Below are 20,929 nucleotides of genomic sequence, written 5' to 3'. Positions count from 1 at the left end.
ACGACTGCCTAGGATTAAAATGAACAAATAGGGGCGCCTGGGTGGCCCAGGTGGTTGAGCGTCCGGCTCTTGATTTGGGCTCAGGTCATGATCCCAGGGTCGTGGGATCGAGCCCCACGTTGAGCTTCACGTTGAGCGTAGGGCCTCCTCTGCCTCTTGCCGCTGTTTGCGTGCTTGCTCGCTTGCCCTCTCTGTGTCTCTCTAAAATAAATGGATTAATTAATCAAAATAAAATAAACAAATAAACGTATTTCCTGTAGAATGACAACTTGTGTGCAGCCGTGGGATTCACTTCAGGTCCCAAGGTGCTCCCAGCATTGGGAACTAAGAGCCCTTTGGTGCTCAGAAGGTGTCTTACTCTCAGTGGGAGGCCTCCCTTTGTATTTTGTGTTTTGTAGCAAAATCTACAAATGCTAGCAAGAGCAGAGGATACCAGGACAGCTTATTTTAATTAAAAGCTGCTTGGATTTACGGAAGTTGTGTCTTTGTTGTTCTTCGTCCTCTTCTTTTGAATAACCTGATGAGTCTGGGTGTGATCTGGTTGGCAGAGCATCTGTTCATACGTGGGAAGATCGTGTTCTCCCTCTGGTATTGTTACCTTGCTAGGTTACCTTGAATGAATAAGTTAACCTCCCTGTTCCTCAGTTTTCTCATTTCTGAAGAGAGGGTGGCTGGTCAAATGTGTCTCCCAGGTTCTTTCCTGCAGCAGAATTGGGCTCTACGGGAAGTCTCCGTGAGGAGGGGTCAGACTGTGAAATGGGCGGGGCGGGGAGATGGCTGGGGTGAAGGACGAGCAGGCCTGGCATCAGCAGTTATGAGAGAATCCAGTTGAAAGGGCCAGCACCATGCCCACTGGCGACTTTTCTTCTACCCGCCAGTTGAGAAATAGAGGTACAGAAACTCTAATGAGGTTCCTTGAGAGGCGGAGAAAACCGCAGCAAATTCATTTGCCCCCCGGTCTAGGTTTTGGCCGGTTCCGCCTTCCATCTGAGAGTGTATTTATAGTTTGTGGCCATGGTGTGATCTCACGGCCCTGCCTGAAAGAAAAAGACCAGCCCTTCTGGGATTTCTTGAACTTGTTACAAGTTCCCAGGGGAAGCTCTGAGTTTTTAACTAACCCTGGATATGTGAGTGCCTCAAAACCGAGGGTCAGTAGGGAAGCAGAGGGCTCAAAGCCTCCCTACAGGAGTGTGGACGAGGCCAGAGGAGGCTCAGCCACCGCCATGTGCCTCAGCTCGGCCTGTGTGTTTTTGTCCTTCGAGATCTTTTTAAAGCCCTGGCCACGCCTCTCTCGTTGGCCTGATAAACTAATTTGCCTTAGGAACAAGAAGCGCTGTGGAGTGGCTCTGACGCTGTCTCTTGTCTGACACAGAGCCATCACACTGGAAAATCAACTGGTGATCCTTGCAGCGACATCGGGTGATGCCAGGGTTTACTACGCGCAGGCCGTCAACGAACGCAACGGAGACAGCAAGACCAGCCCGCTCGTTCACCTGAGCGTAGCCGGTGAGTTTTGAGACGCCACATGATAATTCTGAAAGCAATAAAGTCTTGATTTAATTAATACATGTCTCACGGGCCCTTTGCAATCAATCTTCTGTCTCTAGGATGGTGGCCATGGTTCAATATTGATCCACTGTCAATAGTTGCTTTCTTTGAAGCTGTACGTGTAAAACGTGAACACAACAGGTGATGCCCACTGCGAGATCTTATTCATTTTGGGGGTTTCAAAAATCGTTTTTAACGCGTATTGTTTTTAACAACAAATCTTGGTTTATAAGGAATTCCATCAATGAACCTTATTTGAGACTAGATTAGGCACAGGTTATGTTAATTTAATAATAAAATCCTTGAGAAAACATAAATATTGTGTTCAAATTAGCAGTGTTTCTTAATCATAATGAGCTGACCATTTTTTCTACCTGATTTAACGGAATTGTGAAGAGAACACACACAATTACCGTTACACCTGCAGTTTATTTACAGAAATGTTAGTCTGAGGAAACTTAGTTTAAACATTTGGACTTTGAAGAGGTCTCTAGGAATTCTCCCAGAGTTGATTGCTGGAGAAGGGGAAAATGACCAGAAGCAAAAACTCTGACCTAAAAGATTAAAGCATGCGTCTCACGGGGCCCGTCGCCAGGCGTTTGCAGCATGAAGCTTCATGGGATGAAATGAGGTGATTTTGTGTTGAGAAAATACAGGTGGGAAATAGTTGTAGACTTCAGAATTCCATGATCACATCAGACAAGAGTGAAGTAAGTGATTTTGTCTGTATGGTAGCAGACGTCACCTTTTTGAGAAACGTCTCTGAGCAGTGGCTTCCCCCTCGGGTTTGAAAAGTTTCCTTTCATTCATGGGTTGGGATCATAGCGTTTGCTGCTTGTGCTCCCCAAGGGATACGATTGCACGAAGCCAAGTAGTGCTGGCCGAGGGAATGTCTGTGGCAAACATGGGGTAGGAGACCCCGGGGTTACCTGGTCGGCTTCTACGTCCCCTCACGTTCCTGGTAAGTGCCCCCAAGTGGCCATTATCCTGCCATCAGCCCCTTCGTTCCTGGGAATTGAAACCTGATCTCCAGATTATAGACTGGGCACAGACTGGGCTGTCCCCATGGCCTTTTTAAGGCTTTGGAGAGTTATGTGCATCGACTAGGTGTGGTGTTCACAAAATATAGGCCAGGCGGGTACTGATATTTAAAGGACCAGAGTGGAAATAAATATGACTTCTCAAGAATTTTTTTCAGTATCGATAACAACAGATGGAAATCACATCTTTAAATAGATTGATTGCTTTAGTGATTTCCAAGTTTTACAATTACAGCCATTTCTTCTATTTAGAAAATAGATTTATCACTCAATTGTGATATACCTACCAGGATAATAATTGGTCAAACTGGTAAAACTCTAGGTCAGAAACAAGGAAATTGGCCGCAGTCCGTTGGAAGAGAGAAAAAAATTCCACAAATGTTCTGGTTAATGTAATGCTAACATCAGAGAGTTATGAAATAGTCTGAACCCATGGTGTTCTGCATTGCCTATTGTAGAAAGGCCAGTAGGAAACAAAACTAATACAGTGATTTTGCAAGTTGCCATATTAATGGATACCGTAGCGTTAGGTAATTGGGATATGTAAATGCTTTTTCAGTAATTCCAGTTTCTACTCCAACCCAGAAGTGTATTGGGAGTAGCTCATAAATATTATAATTAACTGCCTTGCATTTTGCTCCTTGTGTATTTTTATCTTTTCATTGGCACCAGGTAAAATGTGTAGAAGGTGGGTTATAAAGAGGTTGGTGATACGGACGGACTTGTTTTAAATCTCAGGAGAAAAGCTGCCTACTGTTTCCTTATATAGTCTTTGCTTTTTATTGGGTCCAAGTAAAATGTGAAGAATGAGAAGGTTGAGGAACCGGCCTTATTTTGATTCTTAGGATAACATTCTGTTGACATATTGGATTTAGCTGAAAGTTAAATGGCACTCAATTATGCGCTTTCTCACTAAAAATCCTATTTTGAAACCTCTAAAGATCAGGAAATTGATAAATCTGCAGAAACCCCAGAACTGTGTGTTTACATGTTGCTTCCTTCCGGAACAGTGGCAGAACCTATAGTTCAGGACTCCCTGCAGCACCGGGGGGGGGGCTGCTTGGGGATGAGGTGTCCTCAGCACACTTACACATCTTTTGTTTCTTTTTTTTTTTTTTTTTTCTGATGGAGGCTTTGTAAAAACACCAAACAAGATTGATGAAATTTTTTTTCAAAACTTGCCAGCCAGCATTTCTGAAGAATCCAAAGATGCTACAGCCAATTATCATTTAACGAAGATAAATTTTTCTTCGACATCAGGGGAGTAAAATAAAGAATGTTTCTGTAGTGAATACGACTGAGGTTGGTAGGGGTAACTGGAGATTAAGTTCCTGGTGCCTTGTACTGTAACTGATTTGAAATTGGAGAGTGCCCGGCGGCCCCACCTCTCGTGTCCTATCGTAAGAATAAGCTGTTCCTCCTGCAGGACAGCCCAGTGTCAGGTGGGAGAGCACAGGGGAGCCGGCCTTGCCTCCAAACATCTAAATGAGCGATGCCCTAACACCCAGCCCCCCAGGGAGAATGATGTATCTTCCCCAACAACTGTGGACTTGAGAGTTCAAAACCTCACCACCGTTTCGGTTGCCAAACGCTTTACCTACACTGGAAGCGTATGGGAAGCAAAAGATAAAGAGGATTTCAATAGAAATAAATAAATGTTTACAAAAGCATGACAATTAGAGGGGAAATGCAGTCCCATAATGGTGCCGCCTGCTGTTGGTGCATGGTTAGTGGCTGGCGTTCTCATCTCTTCACGTTTCTCCCCCTTTTGTCTGGCCAAGAAGATAAATTGCAGCATGTGCTGCACAGATACCTCCTGTCCTGAAGGAGAGGCCATCTCTGAACTCTCCGTTCTCCTCCCCCGTGAAAGCTTGCTGCCATCTCAGGGGTGGATTTGCTTTGAAGTTGTGATGTGACGTGAAGCCAGCAGATGTCAAGGACATAGGTGGGACCGTTGAAGCGCCCTGCATGAATTTTTCATCGCTGGCTCCCGCGGTTCAGGTGCACGCCAGAAAAAGAATGGGCTGAACTCACCCGAGAGTAGACGTTTCTATTCTGAGGTCAGACCCAGGCAAGCTTTTATAAACCTGTCGACCTGCTTTTGGTTTTTGCTTTGAAGATTTTACATTGAGTTAACTTTTGTGGATCAGATCTTCCGAACTGAATGAATATGTGAATAAGAGCTTCTCCTTAAAATCAGAGAAAAGGGTAGAGTCAGGAGATGAGAGGAATTCCGCACGATGATCAATCCATCATTGTGTGACGGCCGCCTGCACACCTCGACACATCATCACTTCTGACCCGATGCGCAGGACGCCAGGCGTAATGAGAGTCTCTGCTGGGGAGGAGGCTTAGGGGGAGAGAGACACGGCCGCCTGCCTCCTTCCTGTGTTTTCACATCTTTCATTTCAATGCCTGCTCTTCAAACAAAGTCCTTAGCTAGCATATCATTTTAGCTGATCCTCCTTCGGGCTGACAAACCGTTGCTTTTCATTCTGAAGACCACTTAACATTCTTTTGTCCTCTATAATGCTAATTTGACTGCAGACCTCATATACACTTAGTAGTTGAGACCGGATTCCTGAGAATAATGTCCAGGAACAGTCAAACAGTCGTCTGAGAGAACTGCCCAGTAAAACCTGACTTTTGTGTGCCCAGATAAGATTCTCTCTTGTTTTCTTTGTGCCTTAAAATTTCAGGGAGAGAGGGGGCAAGGCATGAGCCTGTCAAGTGTACTCTGACGTGGGTTGGAATCCCAAAGCAATAGTAGCAGTTTGAAATATTACTGGAAACCTGTCTAGAGACTGTGGCCCTCCCACAAATGATCAATTTAGAATCATGCTACAGCTTTACATATTGTATGGACCTTTACTGCCAGAACTTTGAGAAACACATATAGCAAGTGTCGTGTGCTTTATGGTAGAGTGATGAGTTAATCATTTAGGACGGATTGAACCTTCTAAGTAGGGTGTGTAATGAGACGTGCTCTGGCCCGGGGATCCTGGGGCTGGGCGTGAGCAGAACTGAGTGTAGGCTGTGGTCTCTAAAGCCTGTTTGTAGGCACTCCATCAGGAAATAAGCCTTGAGCCTTCACCCTAACATATGCACACTCAGTTGTTTATAGATTATAAGCATAAGAGATACAAAAGAGATAAGTGGTATCTTTAGTGTCTTGCTAATCTTGAACATCTTATTAATCTTAAAAAATAAGAAAAGTAGTTATTTTACCAGTAGAAGTGAGTTTATTCAGGAATAACAGAACATTGCAATTCAGGACAAGCAAACCATGGCAAAACGATAGGCAAATCCAAGAAACAAAGGAGAGGAACGTTGTTTTATGGAGAAGAAGGAGGAAGTTGTATGTGGCGGGGGCGGGGATTGAACAAACATCCATTGGGGAAAGACAAGGATTCATGGTGGTGACAGTCCCTGGTTGGCTGAGTTTCAGGGTGGTTGATTTTGTTTAGGGCACGCATTGCATTATCTTGGCCTGCCGGGCCCTGTAGTTGAGGTTTCTTTCCTGTTGATTGTTCTTCTCTTGGGTCTGTAATAGACATTTCTTCCTGTGAGAGACATCGAGTGATGTCACTCCAGCCTCCTGTTCTAGCCCCCGAGCCGACTTCAGTGAGGTTCCCCTTCATTAATTTTTAGATTCATTCCATCTTTAGTTCATGTCTCATGGCACAATAGACACTTCTTGAGTGGAAATCCATATTTTACGTCGTCTTCCTGCTGTTTAGTTTTTTGGACAAATTCTTGCAACCTCTGTTTAAGGAGGACTATGTATCCAGTATCATTGCCGATGCAGAGCCGCTGTTCGTCGTCCTCTTCTGTGCTGCCTGTGGAGTGACTCCAATCTGTGCCTCTTGCCAGGAACGCTTGTGTCTGGTTATCTATTCTGTGACAGTTAGTTTAGTTAAAACCAAATATAGCTGGTCCTTGAAGAACACGAGTTTGAACTGCATGGGTCCACTTACATGCACGTTTTTTTCCCGATAAACACAGTATGGCTCTGTAAATGTATTTTCTCTTCCTTATGATTTTCTTAATGATGTTTTTTCTCTAGCTTATTTTATTATAAGAATATAGCATGTAATGCATAAAACCTACAAAATTTTATGTTAATCGAGTGTTATGTTATTGGCAACAGTAGGCTATTAGGAGTTAAGTTTGGGGGAGTCAAAGTTAAACACAGATTTTCAACTGTGCGGGGCGTCAGCAACCCAACCCCCATGTTGTTCCAGGGTCCACTGGACACAAATACGTCTATCTGGGCGAAGGTGAAACCACAGCCCATTGGCAAGTTCTGAGAGCAGACAGATACATGAGGGCATCCTGTCTACCTCCTTGAAAGTGCACATTTTTGGTTCTCCCCTTGAGAGAATGTGCATTAATTACAGTGTATGCTGTGGGGCCGTCCCACCAACACACCTGGCATTATCAAAGGTTAGTTTTCTTCTTATGGCTTTGCTTTAAAAACATAGATTAGGGGCGCCTGGGTGGCTCAGTCAATTGAGCATCCAACTCTTGATTCCAGCTCAGGTTGTGATCTCAGGGTCATGAGTTCAAGCCCTGTGTTCAAGCCTTTACTTAAAAAAAAAAAAAAAAAAAAAGCTAGTTCTGTTTTGTTTCTCAACCCCAGGCATATGTTTATATGGGTTAGTGACAGGCTTAGAGTCAAGTTCACCTGGTGATTCTCAACCAGACTTAGTTTAAAACAAAACAAAACAAACAACAACAACAACAAAAAAGACCAGTGAGGCCCGGCAGATGAGACAAAACTGGGTTATTTCCATTACCTACCTGCTCTCATCCGTCTTCTCTTCCCATGCTGCCTTTCTTTCCCCTTTATGGCTGATTGCAGCCTGATCTCACCATTGGCAAGTCTGAGAGAGTCAGTTTAAACCATAAATTGTAACTTGCCCTCGACTTTTCAATGTATTCAGGGTAACCAAGTATCCTTAGTCTCCCAAAGCAGCCTACGCGGACCTCTCAGGGCACACACACACATTTCCAAGGGGGTAAGCAGGCACGCATAATCTTTGCGGAATCTATTTCCAGGTGCTTTCATATACTCTTCCTGAAGCCAGATCTGCCCGAGCATGCCTGAGTTTCAGGGAGCTCTCTTCCTTCCGCGGTTGCCTCTCTTACTGGGCACAAATCACACTCATCCCGATTCTTTAACACAGGCATTAAGTGAGGGTGTGAGTGTCCAGGTGCCAAACAAAGGGGTAATCCTAAATGTCAGTATCGGGATTGAGAAAGTGAAGGACTCTAATAAGTCATTGTATAAATTAGGTGCTTCGGTGCCTTGCTGTCTGCAAAATGAGGCAGGACCAAAACGCAGTGTCAGTTGACTTTTTATGACAAATAATTTTTGAAGATTGCTGATATCAGTGCAGCCTCTGCTTGTAGGACAGGAAGACATTTCTGGCCTCTTTGTGGTTTGGGGGCGATTCGCCTAACACTAGTCAATGAAATGTGAGTGGAATGAAGCACATCGCTTCCAGGCCAGGGATTTAAGAGGCAGCAAGTGACCTTCACGCTCTCCCTTCCCTGTGGCCAGGCCACTTTTGGAGATGGTGGAGCCCAGGCTGGAAGCTGTCCAGATACTGGAAGTACAGCCCGAGAGAGCCCCCAGTGGAATGACGCCTTAGGGAGCGGGGAACGCACCTCTGTGTGCCAAGCACTGTGATTCCACGCTTTATTTGCTACTGGAACAAAAAACGATCTATCCCAACTAATAAATGACCATGTGGAGTTCAGAAGGGGCTAAAAGAACTGAGAGAAAACCAGGTAACAAAATTCCTTCCACCGTCGTCTGCTTTTCTACGAGCATAGTTTCACAGGAGTTATATATACGGAAAAGAAGTAGGATTAGAGTCAGGGTACACGGCTATCCATTTCTGGGAGAGAGGCATTTTCAGTGATTTTTTTTTATGTATAATATTCATCAAAATCGGTTATACTTTTGATTAATTGAGTACAAATAACAATTGTAACAGTAACTCAATCCAAGAGAACTTTTTTTTTTAACCCCAGAGCCATATGGTTGCTGGGAAATTTTAATTTATATGCATATTTTGTCAGAGGCTATGATAGGGTGATCAATAAAATACTTGGAATCGTTAAATGTAATAAATTAGGATAAAATTCTGTGGGAGGTATAGAATGAAAGTACAGGTTCAAGATGAAAAAGGAATGAGGTCAGATTTCTGGCTACTAAAAATTAAAGCTTGTTGATGTCTTTTTTTCAAATGGGTGATAACGTGCATCAAATCCTTAGACCTGCTCTATCAAATGCCTAGATTCCTTCGGATACATATAAAAGAGGCCGCAGACTTCTACTTTATTAAAATACACTAACATATCCAAAATTAAAATACACGTGAAATTCCCTTCTCTGTAGTCCTTCAAATGTGTGTTAAAAAGCGTTAGATGTTAACGTTAGCTGTGGAACAACCCAGTTTGGCAAAATTCTTCTAGGTGATGTAGGAGCAGAAACTGTTCCGAGCTATATGCAGCTCTGATGCTAATTTATAAATAAGTGTGCTGTTAAGTGATTCCCCAAGGGAGAGGCAGAAGCAGGGCCCTGATGAGCCTTGAGCTGCAGGTAGGTGTTTCACGGACATTTTCCCTGTTGAATCCCACAACAGCCTGTGAGTCCGTGATCAACACCATTACCGAGCTGAGGGCTCTAAGGCCCCAAAAAAGGTTGGGGTCATCGACCAAAATCACAAGAATAGCGACTAGGGGATTAGGGACTCAATACAAAGTTTCTCTGAGCCCCCAACACCCTAGATTTTCCTTTTAAAAAGGAACAGCATGTATTTTGCACACTGGGTGTGCTTTGGTGGCCATCCCGTGTCCAGGCCAGAGGAGAAGCATAGAGAGCTCAGGAAGCAGCCTTCCCGTTGAACACTCAAACCTCAGAGGAGCTTGGTTTTGTTTTCAAAAGGAAGCTCTGTTTTGAGCTCAGAACCACTCCCCATAAACATTCAGTCTCCGTGTACTGTTCATGCACATGCAGCTCGGAGGCTGGCACCCTTTTGCAGCTGCCAGGGGTACACTTGGGTGGCCGTGAGTGAGAGTGTGAGCACAGGTGTGCCACAGTGTGTGGTGGGAGAGGAGATAGTCAGCACTCGGTGACGGAGCATTCGTAACAGCAGGGTGTGTTGTCACTTGTCACCCAGGATGCAGTAGACACTATGTGGGCGTAGAACAGGACGTGGTCTGCTCTGGTGATGCGCACGGCCATCCTCATCTTCCCAGCCATTGCTGGTGACCGGCCTTGGCGGATGCTGCCCCCAGAGCAAGCCACAGCCGGCGGGGTGGAGCACAGCTGCTCCAGCTGGTGCATTCAGTAGACAGAGGGTCGGCATTCACTTGCTTCTTCCAGGATAGGATGATTATCCAAGGGCACAGACTGTCACCTAGTAGTGACTTCGTAATCAGACCTTAAATCTCCCCCAAAGCCCACCTTTAATGTTTTTCACAACTACCCCTCCTCCTGTCCCCTTGTGAAATACATCAATTTAAATTCTTTTGTCCAGACATCTCGACACAGGAGTCTTCTGACTGGAACTTCTAAGGCTGCAGCTGGATGTAACCCTAATAATTTTACCCTTGACCCTGGGATCTAATTTCTTAACCTTAGCCAACAAGCAGCCGCATGCTTGCATTCAGGTGACTGAGAATTTGACATCCTTTCATTGCAGGTTCTTAATAATTAAACAGAACATTTCAAAACTTGTCATGTATTGAGAGGGACTCAACATTGTGACTTACTCATGCAGTAAGTACCTTCCCAGCCTGGATCACTTCGGATGTCACATTCATTGAAGTACTTCATCTGCTTTCCCTGTCGCTATAATTGATATGAAAAGATAAGCAATTTTTAGAGGGCACAAGCAAGGGGGATGGAAAATTGAATTTTCCTCGCAATCATTTTTATCAAATCTAACATACATCCATTACCCATCTCGTCTGGGGAAATCCTAAACAAAGTAATGGTTATCAGCCAAGATGAGGCCACAGAACCAGTTGTTAGCTGTAAATAGAGTTTTCTGTGAAAAACTGTGTTTACTCAGTAGTTGGATACAGATGGTGACCGTGGTTAGTTCCCTTGTGTCGCAGCTTTTACTCTTTCCTGGACTAAATAATCCCACTCTTACCTTCATGTTGTCCCCTGGCCTTTTATGAAAGGGCCCAGTGTTCTGAAGTCACTGATTAAGAAACACATGTTTATTTTGTCTTAATTCAGAGTTTCCAAGGTTTGCAAACTCACATTGTCCTACTTGCTGGGCTAAAATGTCTTTGTGGATCGTGCTTCAGAAAAATGAGATATGTGGTTTTCTGATTTGGAGGGAACGTGGAGAGAGGAAGCAGCCTCAGTGACTGCAGGGTGTCGTGGAGGGCAGGCCCGATTCCCTCCCGTGCTAACATCCATTTCGGGCTTTCCCCGAAGGATAGGAAGACAGGATGTTGCCTAATGTGTGATGAAAGCCTGTGATACTCGTTGTCTTAGCTTGGGCGCTGCAGCAGAACACCACAGGCTGGTTGGCTTGTGGACGACAGACATTTACTCCTCTCGACTCCGGAGGCTGGGGACTGCCAGTCTGGTCAGGTTCTGGGAAGAACCTTCTTCTGGGATGCCGAGTTCCTACTGTATACTCACATGGTGGAAAGGGTCCCTTTAGGAGGGCACGAATCTCCTTCATGAGGGCTCCATTCTCATGACCTAATTACCCCCCAAAGGCCCCACATCCTGATGTCATCACCTCCTGCCTCCACACTGGGGGGTCAGGATGTCAGCATAAGAGCTTGGAGGGGACCCAAAAATGCAGTCCATTGCAACAATAGGAGCAGCAGTCATTTACCGAAGTCTGCTCTGGGTCCAGTATGCAGATATTCTACATGATTTCATCCCCCATTTTTAAAAAAGCCCTAGGAGGTCACTGTCATCCCCATTTAGCACACAAGGAAACAAAGGGAAGAGATAATGTGTGCAAGGCCGCACAGTTAATTACGTGGCTTACTTTCCACCCAAGTCTGTCTTCTCCCAAAGAGACGGTCTCTGTTTTCTTTATTGACATTATTTATATTGCAGATCATTTTCGATTTTTAAAATCACGTTGAAAGTTCTTAATCTGGTGGCTGCTTTTCTGTTTGCAGCCTGACAACCAGCCACCTTCTGATAACAGTTCAGTTCTGCCTTTACAACTAAGTCATAATGTTTTATGGCTGATCACTGTAAATGATGTTCTTTCAGCTCTCATAGAAGGCAATTACAGCGGGTGATTAAAGCTGGAGATCTTTACAGGATGCATGTGAATACTAAATTAAGCTTTAAGAAAATCAGGTAAAGCGTCTGTTAAAGTAAAAGGTCACTCAGCTGCTCTAAAAACCATTACTGAATCCAGAGAGCTGGACTCCCCACTTTTCCAAGAACATGTGCGTCTGAGATGTGAAAACCCATGGAATTTGTATCAGAAATAAGAGGAACCAGAAATAGATATTAAGATGTAGACACTGTATGTCCTAATGAGCCAGTTCTTAGCAACAGTCTCCACCTGTGAGTTTTTGTTCTTCCGGGTAATTACTCCGCCTATACCCTCTCCCCTTTTATGATCTCCAGCCATATCCTCCTTGGCTCAAAGTCAGTTCCTACCATCAGAGCCTGGTATGGCTCTGTATTTGGTAGAGATGTCATAGGGCCTGTGAGACATGTAACCCCTGATTCTCAGTGTGACCTGCTGTTTGCCCAGGGGTATTGGGGGGGTGGGGCTTTTTCAGGTCACGGCCAAAGACTGTTACTTTAAGTGGCTGCATAGATTAGGAAGCCGTGAGCTGAGAATTCCCTGGTTCACCCTAGCTCCACACCTGAATGACCACCTGCGAGGTCTGTGGGCCATCATGGTTTTGTGATATTCCTAGGGAGCAGCATTGAGACACAAGCCCACAAGTGCCAAAGCACTGATGGAACTCCTGAAAGTACGGCTGTTCTTCCACGTGGGTCCCCAGCATGGACTTGACAGTCGGCGTCAGAGCTGGAAAAGCAGCCGTGCTGGCGACCCACTCGGCTGGCTCTGCACGGTTAGCTGTGTGTTTGCTCATCTTACTGGGAATGGACTTGGGGGCTGTATCCCACCTGCATGGTAGGCCCCACGCTGTGCCCTCCCTTCACTTTCCTGGAAAGACCACAGCACACTCCAGTATACTCCCCCATCAGGATGTCACTCTGTGGCTATATTAATGCACACAGGCTGGAATTACACAAATGTTTGCCCTCAGGTGGGAAGGTTTCCAGCACAAACGTGCTTCCAATTTCAGACTTCTCCCTTTCTATTCTTTGAGACTTTGGGAAGCACCCTTGTCAAAATGACCTCGGTATAAGACCATATACAGGACTCGACCTTTGGTTATTAGTTGATTTCAGAAAGTTGACGTGGTTTCACACTTTTTTAGCCTATGGAGGAAAGCTTCTCCTGCAATGAGAAAATAGTCTGGGGAAAAAAAAATATGCAAAAAATGTTACTGTTATAAAGAAGTATAAAATGAGTAGGCAGTCTTCTGAGCCTTTTATTTCTTTGTTCATTTTAGTTATAGTGTTTAAAAAATCACGACAGTAAGCATGTACTGGATAGAAATCCAGGAGGCTCTATTTCCTTGGACACTGTGTTCCCATTAAGATGGGCAGGATCGTGGGGCGCCTGGGTGGCTCAGTCGGTTAGGTGTCTGACTTCAGCTCAGATCATCATCTCATGGTCCGTGAGTTCAAGCCCCGCATCGGGCTCTGTGCTGACAACTTGGAGCCTGGAGCCTGCTTCAGATTCTGTGTCTCCCTCTCTCTCTGCCCCTCCCCCTCTCACGCTCTGTCTCTCTCTCAAAAATAAATAAACATTAAAAAATTATAAAAAAAAAAAAAGATGGGCTGGATCATACCCATCGCTCAAGTTTTACCTGCTGGACTGAAGGTGAGCCCTTGTGCCCCTGCCAGCTTCTGTTCTGAATGCTGGTGCCCCTACCACCACGTTGGCATGTCCATCAGTATATATTCTGAATATCACTCCAGCCTGGAAGAATCCTCAAGGACGAATAAGAAAGTAAACCTCTCATCATTGTGGAAGGACTTCGCATATTTTGCTGTTCTGGAGTCCCCCCAGGCCATCGCTCCACACACGTCTGAATGGAAGGGGCAGTGGGCAGGGCTGCCCTGTGATTTCTCTGGGCCTTTACAGTCTGTGTGCCTCCTTTTTGTCCCAGCGTATATGACCCCTCCTTTTAAAAATTGAGATTTCGTGTCTGCTATTTCACTCAGAAAACGCTGAGCATCTAGCATGATGCTTGATGCTGAGGAAATAACATGAATAAGGCACACACCTTCTTGCCTTTCATGAGCTCAAGCTTTGCTGAGCAGAGAGGCAGACCCTGAGCAGATGGCAGGGTCGTGATGTGGGGGACGCCCTGTGGAGTGGATGTAGGGGCGGGTGAGTTCTGCCGCCAGCTTGGGAAAACATCATCAGACGAGCTCTTTGGTCCTTGCCTCCATCTACAGAGACACCCACTCCCAGCGAGACGGTGAAGACCAGGAGGTTTGGGGCGGAACTACGCTCCATTCCACTCAGGACGGTTACAACTGCTGCCCTCTTGTCTGTTCCGTTTTCCATACCAGTGTCCCCAGGACGCGCGTTCCAGTTAAGTGTAGCATCCTGATCTCTTACCAGAATGCGTGTTCCCCGAGGGCAGGCTGCCCCTCGTTCCACCAGCAGAGCGTGAGAATCCATGGGGCCTGCCAGTGCTTGTCCCATGAAGGAGCGAGAGTGCTAGACCCCAGCACGTTATTTCCCATCTTCATCCTTCAGCACCAGGGACAGGGACGGGCGCCTCCTCCTGCTCGCCCAGCCTCCGCATCCCCCGCCTCCACTTCCGCAGGAGCCTTCCCTCCAACCCTGTCCTGGCCCTTCCTCCGGCCCTGCCCCTTCTGTTTCGCTCTTCATAGCTCCTTCTGGTTCTCATTGCCCCCAGATGTGAGGAGCTGCATTGTGTAGGCCTTTGGTACAAAACTTCTTTTTGTTTCTCTGCAGTTTTCGTTCTCCTTGGAGAACCCCTTCATTCTTATGACTTTATGTATCACTTTGATCACATGTTATCTCCAGACCCTAATGCCAGTCTGAGCATTTGGTCTTCAAGCGAAACGCTGGATGAAATGACTTAAGTCCTCTATGGCTGTGACATTCTGATTATCTTCTAATTGTTTAATTTCTTTGTCTGATTCAGTTAAGGTGCCTGAAGTGGCAGGCACGCCCCCAGGCATCTCCTCAGATATTGACTGACTTCTTTCCTGTTCTATGATTTCCCTTGACCCCCTGGGGTCTGGCTTCCCTCTGTGGGTCAGTCTCTCTACCAGTTCTGCTGCTGCGTGCAGTGCAGTGGGCAAAGCTTGCCCAGTCTACCGTGGTTCGTGGGAGGTGGTGCCTTAGAGTGAGATCCATGCTGTTGCTGCACAGTTGCACTTGGAAGTTAGATGAGCCGGTCTCCTTAGACTTCCTGTCCAAAGCAGCATCTTCTCCTAAACTCCCTGGAGAGTCACCTCACTGCCTTTCTGCGTTTCCACCTCTTTGCTGTCCCTGAACGTTTCACCTAAACCCCTGCTTCTTTCAGAACATTTATACATCCATCCGTCCATCTATCCATCTGTTAATATGTTCACTCGGCCTATATTTATTGACTTAGTAAGTGCCAGCACTATGTTGGGCATTGGGAATATAACCGTGATTGAGGTAGACTGGTTTCTGCCATCACAGCTTGCATTAGTGGGACAGAAAAGCAAGCAAGCATGTTTGATGTGGTAGGGGATGTCCTAAGTGAGGGAATAGTAATTTTCCCACTCGTCCTGGGCTTCTGTCTCCTCCATGTCTAATCTTTTGCCTGTTGGAAAAGGTCTAATTGGCAAATATAAAGACACACAAGATTGCATGCTGAAGAAACACTTCTGGGGGGAAGAGTTATAATAGTTCTTATTTGTATGACTATTGGCGTAGGCATATATAAAGAAAATATGGAAAATTTTCAAAAGATGGATTGTGTGAGAAATAGGGCAAGTCAGTAGAATTACAGCCATCACGCTGTGGGCCTCATTATCCTCACGAGCAGGTCCCTTCTGTGGCCAAAAGTAACTGAGCCACGTGAAAGAGTGCCAGCTCACGCCTGTGCTCTGCAAGCCCAGGGTGTCAGACTGTAATTTAAAAGATGAGTTGCTTTACAAATGGACTATTAATATAGGTTCTTCGTCTCTCAAGCCATTCAATATGTGATTTGTAAAAATTGATCTCCTTATAACTTATATATAAGTTACATATAGAACTTCTATACATTTACATAAAATAACCTAGATGTGTAAGTTACAACTACAACATGAGTCAGCTAGAACTGCCATGGCAAGATACCGCCAACTGGGGTTTAAAAAACTGACATTTATTTTCTCACAATTCCTGAGGCTAGAAGTCCAAGAACAAGGTGCCAGCAGAGTTGACCTCTTTTCCTGGCTCGCTGATGGCTGCTTTCTTCCAGTGTCCTCACGTGGCTTTTCCTCTGTGCACATGGAGAGAGGGAGAGAAAGATCTGGTGCCTTTTTCTCTTCTTATATGGACACCAGTCCCATCGAATTAGGGCCCCGTCCTTTCGAGCCCATTTTTCCTTAATTACCTCATTAATTAGAGGCCCTTTCTCCAAATACATATTAGGGATTAAGACACCCATATATGAATTTTAGGAGGACACAATTTAGTGCATAATAACTGCCCTATCCCTGTTGTGGTTTCTTTGCTAAGGCACAGCACTGCTGTAGATCAGATGTCTACTTTGGCCATCTGTGGGCTCTGTTTGCTCCTTACTGTGTTTTGCATAGCCCACACAATACCGTAAAAAGACACAAGTCAGTATTTACACATCAAGAGAAACTCTTCCAGTTTTAAAAAATGCCTGACAGGGGGCACCTGGGTGTCTCAGTCAATTAAGTGTCCGACTCTTGGTTTCAGCTCAGGTCATGATCTCAGGGTCATTAGGTTGATCCCTGTGTCAGGCTCCGTGCTGGCCATGGAGCCTAACTTAAGATTCTCTCTCTCTCCCTGTACCACTCATATTCTCTTAATTAATTAATTAATTAAAAGGAGGGAGGGAGGGAGGAAGGAAGGAAGGAAGGAGGGAAGGAGGGAAAGAAGGTGGGAAGGAAGGAGGGAAAGAAGGAAGGAAGAACTAATAGCTGACGAATAGGTCGCCCCAGCCCCACCTTCCCAGGTCCAACAGGCTGTGTGGTTGGGTGCATTCTCCCAGGGCTGAGGCTTCCGTTTGCCTGTGGAGTGCAATATTGGGGGAAAATATTCATTGTGGGTTTTAAATTACTGCAGACTTAAAGCAATGTAAGGGGCAGGTGTTTCAGAGTGAGGGATTAAATCTCTTTGTTCTTGAGGTGAATTGGGTATTTGTGTTAACAGGCCTCATCGTTGGAGAGAAGTGTTTCTGAATCTTAGCCTTATTCTTTCACATTAGCTATCTGCTCTCGAAGCATTTCACTTGTGACCTGTGATCCAGTAGAAGTGTCTGTGATGAAAGAAATGTTCTCTGTTTGTACTGCACAGTATGGGAGCCATTAGCCTCATGGGGCTACTGAGCACTTGAAATGTGGCTAGTGAAATTGCGGAAGTGAACTGTAAATGCCATTTAATTTAAATTAATTTTAATTTTAGTAGCTTCATGTGGCAGAGGCTACCATGTTGGATGAGACAGTTCTATAAGAACATATAGTACTTCATATACAAAATGTCCATCACTGATGGTACGTGCTCCTAGAATTTTCAAGAAGCATTAAGAGCTTGTCATAACCAGCAATACTTTGACTCCCAGGACTCCTGGAGAACAGTTGCACATACAAGCAGGAGAGATGACAAAGGCTTATTTACCGAAGGTCTGTGGCCGCGGAGCACTTTGTGCAGGGAACAAATGTGATTGGTTAGTCACTTGCTCTGCACCTTCAGGGTCTCTAGGAGTCTCTATTAATGGCACCCCCTAAAAGCGGGTGGTCACTGCCTAGCCTGCCTGGGTAGACATGGCAATCTTGATCTCTGTGTTCCACAGTTATCTATAGGGTATCTCTTGTGCACCAAGCCTTGAGCAAGGCCTTGGCCAGTTAGGGGAGCCAAGGGTGAGATGGTCATGTCAAGAGATAATTGAAACAAAGCCATGTGAGCCACGATGGAGAGGAGCACAGGTCACTATGGAAACCCCAGTGTGGGGCACCCACCAGGTCAGAGGGACTGGGGAGGTTTTCCCTAGGGAACTGATATTTAACCGTGACCTTAAGATCGAGTAAGAGCAGTCAGATGAACTGCTGGGGAGGAAGATGACCCCAATGAAGGGAAAACAGCATTGCTTGGGGTCAATAGAAGCTTCTCTATTCTATGGGTTCTGGAAGCTTCACAGACTTTTGACATACCAACTTCTGAGATAAGAGCTTGCCGAAACATAACTGGAAATATGGACAATGCTTTAAAAACCAGGAGATTCCACATAAGCATTGAAGATCTGGTGACCTGGACCCACATGCCCCCTCAAGACATCAGTCAGCCCCAGCTGAGAAGGAGTGGTTCACTTTCCGTGGCACATCTGCTCCTCTGGCCATCGCCCCAACTCTCCCCGGCTGTGTCCCTAATAAGCAGACCAGCCAGGTGTGATTTGTCATCATGTTCGCCCTACGGTGTTTCTTACTGTAAAGAAATCTTCTGTACCCAGTCTCTATCAAAAATAGGGACACAGAAGTTAGACGAGGAACGTGGACAGTATCTCACGCCGCATGATGGTGGCTTGGTACCTGCGGGCAGGAGTGTGGGCGAAGGCGTGTCAGCGCTGCTCACCACTAACGGAAGGGGAATCCAGATCAGGGATCTCCATTCGGGGCTCAGTCACTGCAAGGATCTTCCATGATGGCTGGCCCACGGGACTCACCCTCCACGACAGACACACATCCCGTCTCCCAGACAGCTGCGTCCGAGGGAGCACCCCTCACCTCCCTCACAGCTCTCTTTCTGGCCCCTCACCCCAGAGGGGCATTCCTTCCAGGATCTCCTGATTTTCCCCGCCACGTTGTTCTAGAAGGCCAAGCCCTCCGCTTGCCAGACAAAGGACACCTCCACAGACAGGCCAGTGCTGAGGAAGTGGGTGACTGTAACAACTGGATAAGAAATCCTGTTTAAAGTCAGGTGGCCTAGAGTTCCACGCTTTCAGCAAAATTGAAGGAGGACCCCATCGAGTTGTCGGCCAATAGATCATTAAAAATAATGTGTGACGATAAATTACTGTGTCATTTTGCGCATAGTCATTGGAATGATGTGAAACAATTGACAGTGTTCTAATGAGACTCCTTCCATTGCCAGATGCTTGTTTATGAAAATAAGTTTTCTAAGTGCATACATTTATAAAAACAAAAACTAGAAATAAAATTGATGCTGAATGCCTTCTCATTTTAGCTGGAAGTAATATTCATCCACGAGTACATGAACTAATTTTCTTAAAAATCCCATTCATCCACTAAAAGATGTATTCCCAATAAAATTACACTTTTTCATGTTCAGTATTTTTCAAAATTTGTGATGATAAATGTTGGTGTGATTATTACTGATAATAATTATAATGGATGACCAACCAGAATTTTTAACATTTAGAGTTTTCAGATCATGGAATTTGAAAAAAAAATAATGAAACCTCTCTCTTTTCTTGTGTGGAGAAGTGTGATAAAAGACTCTCAAGCATAATATCTATTACGTAAATAAAATTCTATGCATGGATTGAGAAAAAGGAATGATGCAAAGCTTCCAGGTATTAAAAAGATTTTAGAATGAATGATAGTTGGTATGAAATCACAATCGTATCTAGGTCCCTTTGGATACATTTAAAAGTGTCATCTAAAGTTTTATTTAAAACACACTAGAATTAAATGTAACGTTTATGTGAGGGAGATAGAGTTTTGCAAAATTCTTTTACGCACTAAATGGGCAAAAATACCCGAAAACTCTGTCCCTTAAAGTGGTAAATGCAAAGTGTATGCTTTGTTTGCGAATGAAAGTTGAAGCGGGGGAGGGGATTTGAGAACCCCCAAATGTTCGTGGCAATAATGCCAGGACAGTGGGAAAACTGGAAGGACAGACAGAGGACAAATCACACAAAATTTATAAAAGTGCCGGGCCAGTAAGTTAAACAATAATCATAGGAAAAGTGACAAAATGGAATAAAAATATTTTAAGTATTTGATAGTGTCTTAACCCTAGGTGCCCATGAAAATCACCTGGGCTGGTTCAGGACCTTTCTTTAAAGCCCGCACGTAGGGGCGCCCAGTGGCCCAGTCCTTTAAGTGTCCAACTCTTGATCTTGGCTCAGGTCGTGATCTCACAGTTCATGAGTTCGAGCCCCCCATCGGACTCTGTGCTGACATGGCAGCGCTTGCTTGGGATTCTGTCTTCCTTTCCTCTGCCCCTCCCCTGCTCGCTCTCTCTCTCTTTCTCTCTCTCTCTCTCTCTCTTTCTCAAAAAAACAAAAACAAAAAACCACGCACTTGCTTTGACTACACACACACACTCACTCACACACAGAGCCAGTGCTGTGAATTACTTGGTTAAAGTCAACATGTGGTCCTTGGACCAAGGATACCACCATCATCCTGGAAGCTTGTTGGGAATGCAGAGTTTTGAGCTGCATCTCAGTCCTACTGAGTCCCATTCTGCACCTGAACTAGATCCGTAGGTGATTCATATGCACACTCAGGTTTGACAAGCGCCCCCGGGTGCAGCTGCCGTTGGTATAGCTCCAAGGGTGGTCCGGGGACAGGCCCCTGGATGTTTGGTAGACATGCAGATTCGCAGGGCCCCACCCCAGACTTCCTGACCAGAATCTCTGGGAGTGGGATCCAGGAATCTGGGTTTTAATGAACCCTTGGCTGATTCTGGTGTTCTCCACAATTGGAGAAGGACCGCTCTGGAGAGAATCCACACAGACCGGCTCTGAGCGTCACGCTAGTTTAGGGCGACGGCTAGGGGCTGAGCACCAGGAGGGCCAGCTCAGTGAGAGAGTTGTAAGCTTCACCAGTCTCCAGCCCCAGGTACCTGTTGGCCAGGGGCCCTGGTGGCACGGCTGATTGTCTGCGGCTTACAGGCACTGCCTGGTAGTGCCTCTTGTGCAGACAGCCCTTGGACACACTGCCGCCAGCCATTTATTGGGTGACTCAGAAGACTGTCGGTGTTGAGGGGAGGGACCGGGTCAGAGAGGGTGCCAGCAGATCCGGCGGCACACTC

General features: G+C 45.6%; 1 protein-coding gene across 3 annotated transcripts in view; it reads left to right on the top strand.

The window, feature by feature from the left end:
• The window catches only part of SDK1 (sidekick cell adhesion molecule 1), an 879,729-nt gene that overhangs the window by 527,690 nt on the left and 331,110 nt on the right, over positions 1-20,929 (top strand). For all 3 annotated transcript variants that reach the window (XM_053894114.1, XM_053894115.1, XM_053894113.1), the window contains exon 5: positions 1,373-1,506. In XM_053894114.1, coding sequence (XP_053750089.1) covers positions 1,373-1,506 — 134 coding nt within the window. The remainder of the gene's footprint in view (positions 1-1,372; positions 1,507-20,929) is intronic.

Source organism: Panthera pardus, unplaced genomic scaffold (genome assembly GCF_024362965.1).
Source record: "Panthera pardus isolate Hobbes unplaced genomic scaffold, ASM2436296v1 HiC_scaffold_4, whole genome shotgun sequence".
In the NCBI taxonomy this organism is placed as follows: domain Eukaryota; kingdom Metazoa; phylum Chordata; class Mammalia; order Carnivora; family Felidae; genus Panthera; species Panthera pardus.
The sequence above is the reverse complement of the archived record's forward strand: the minus strand, read 5'-3'. Positions and strand labels throughout refer to the sequence as shown.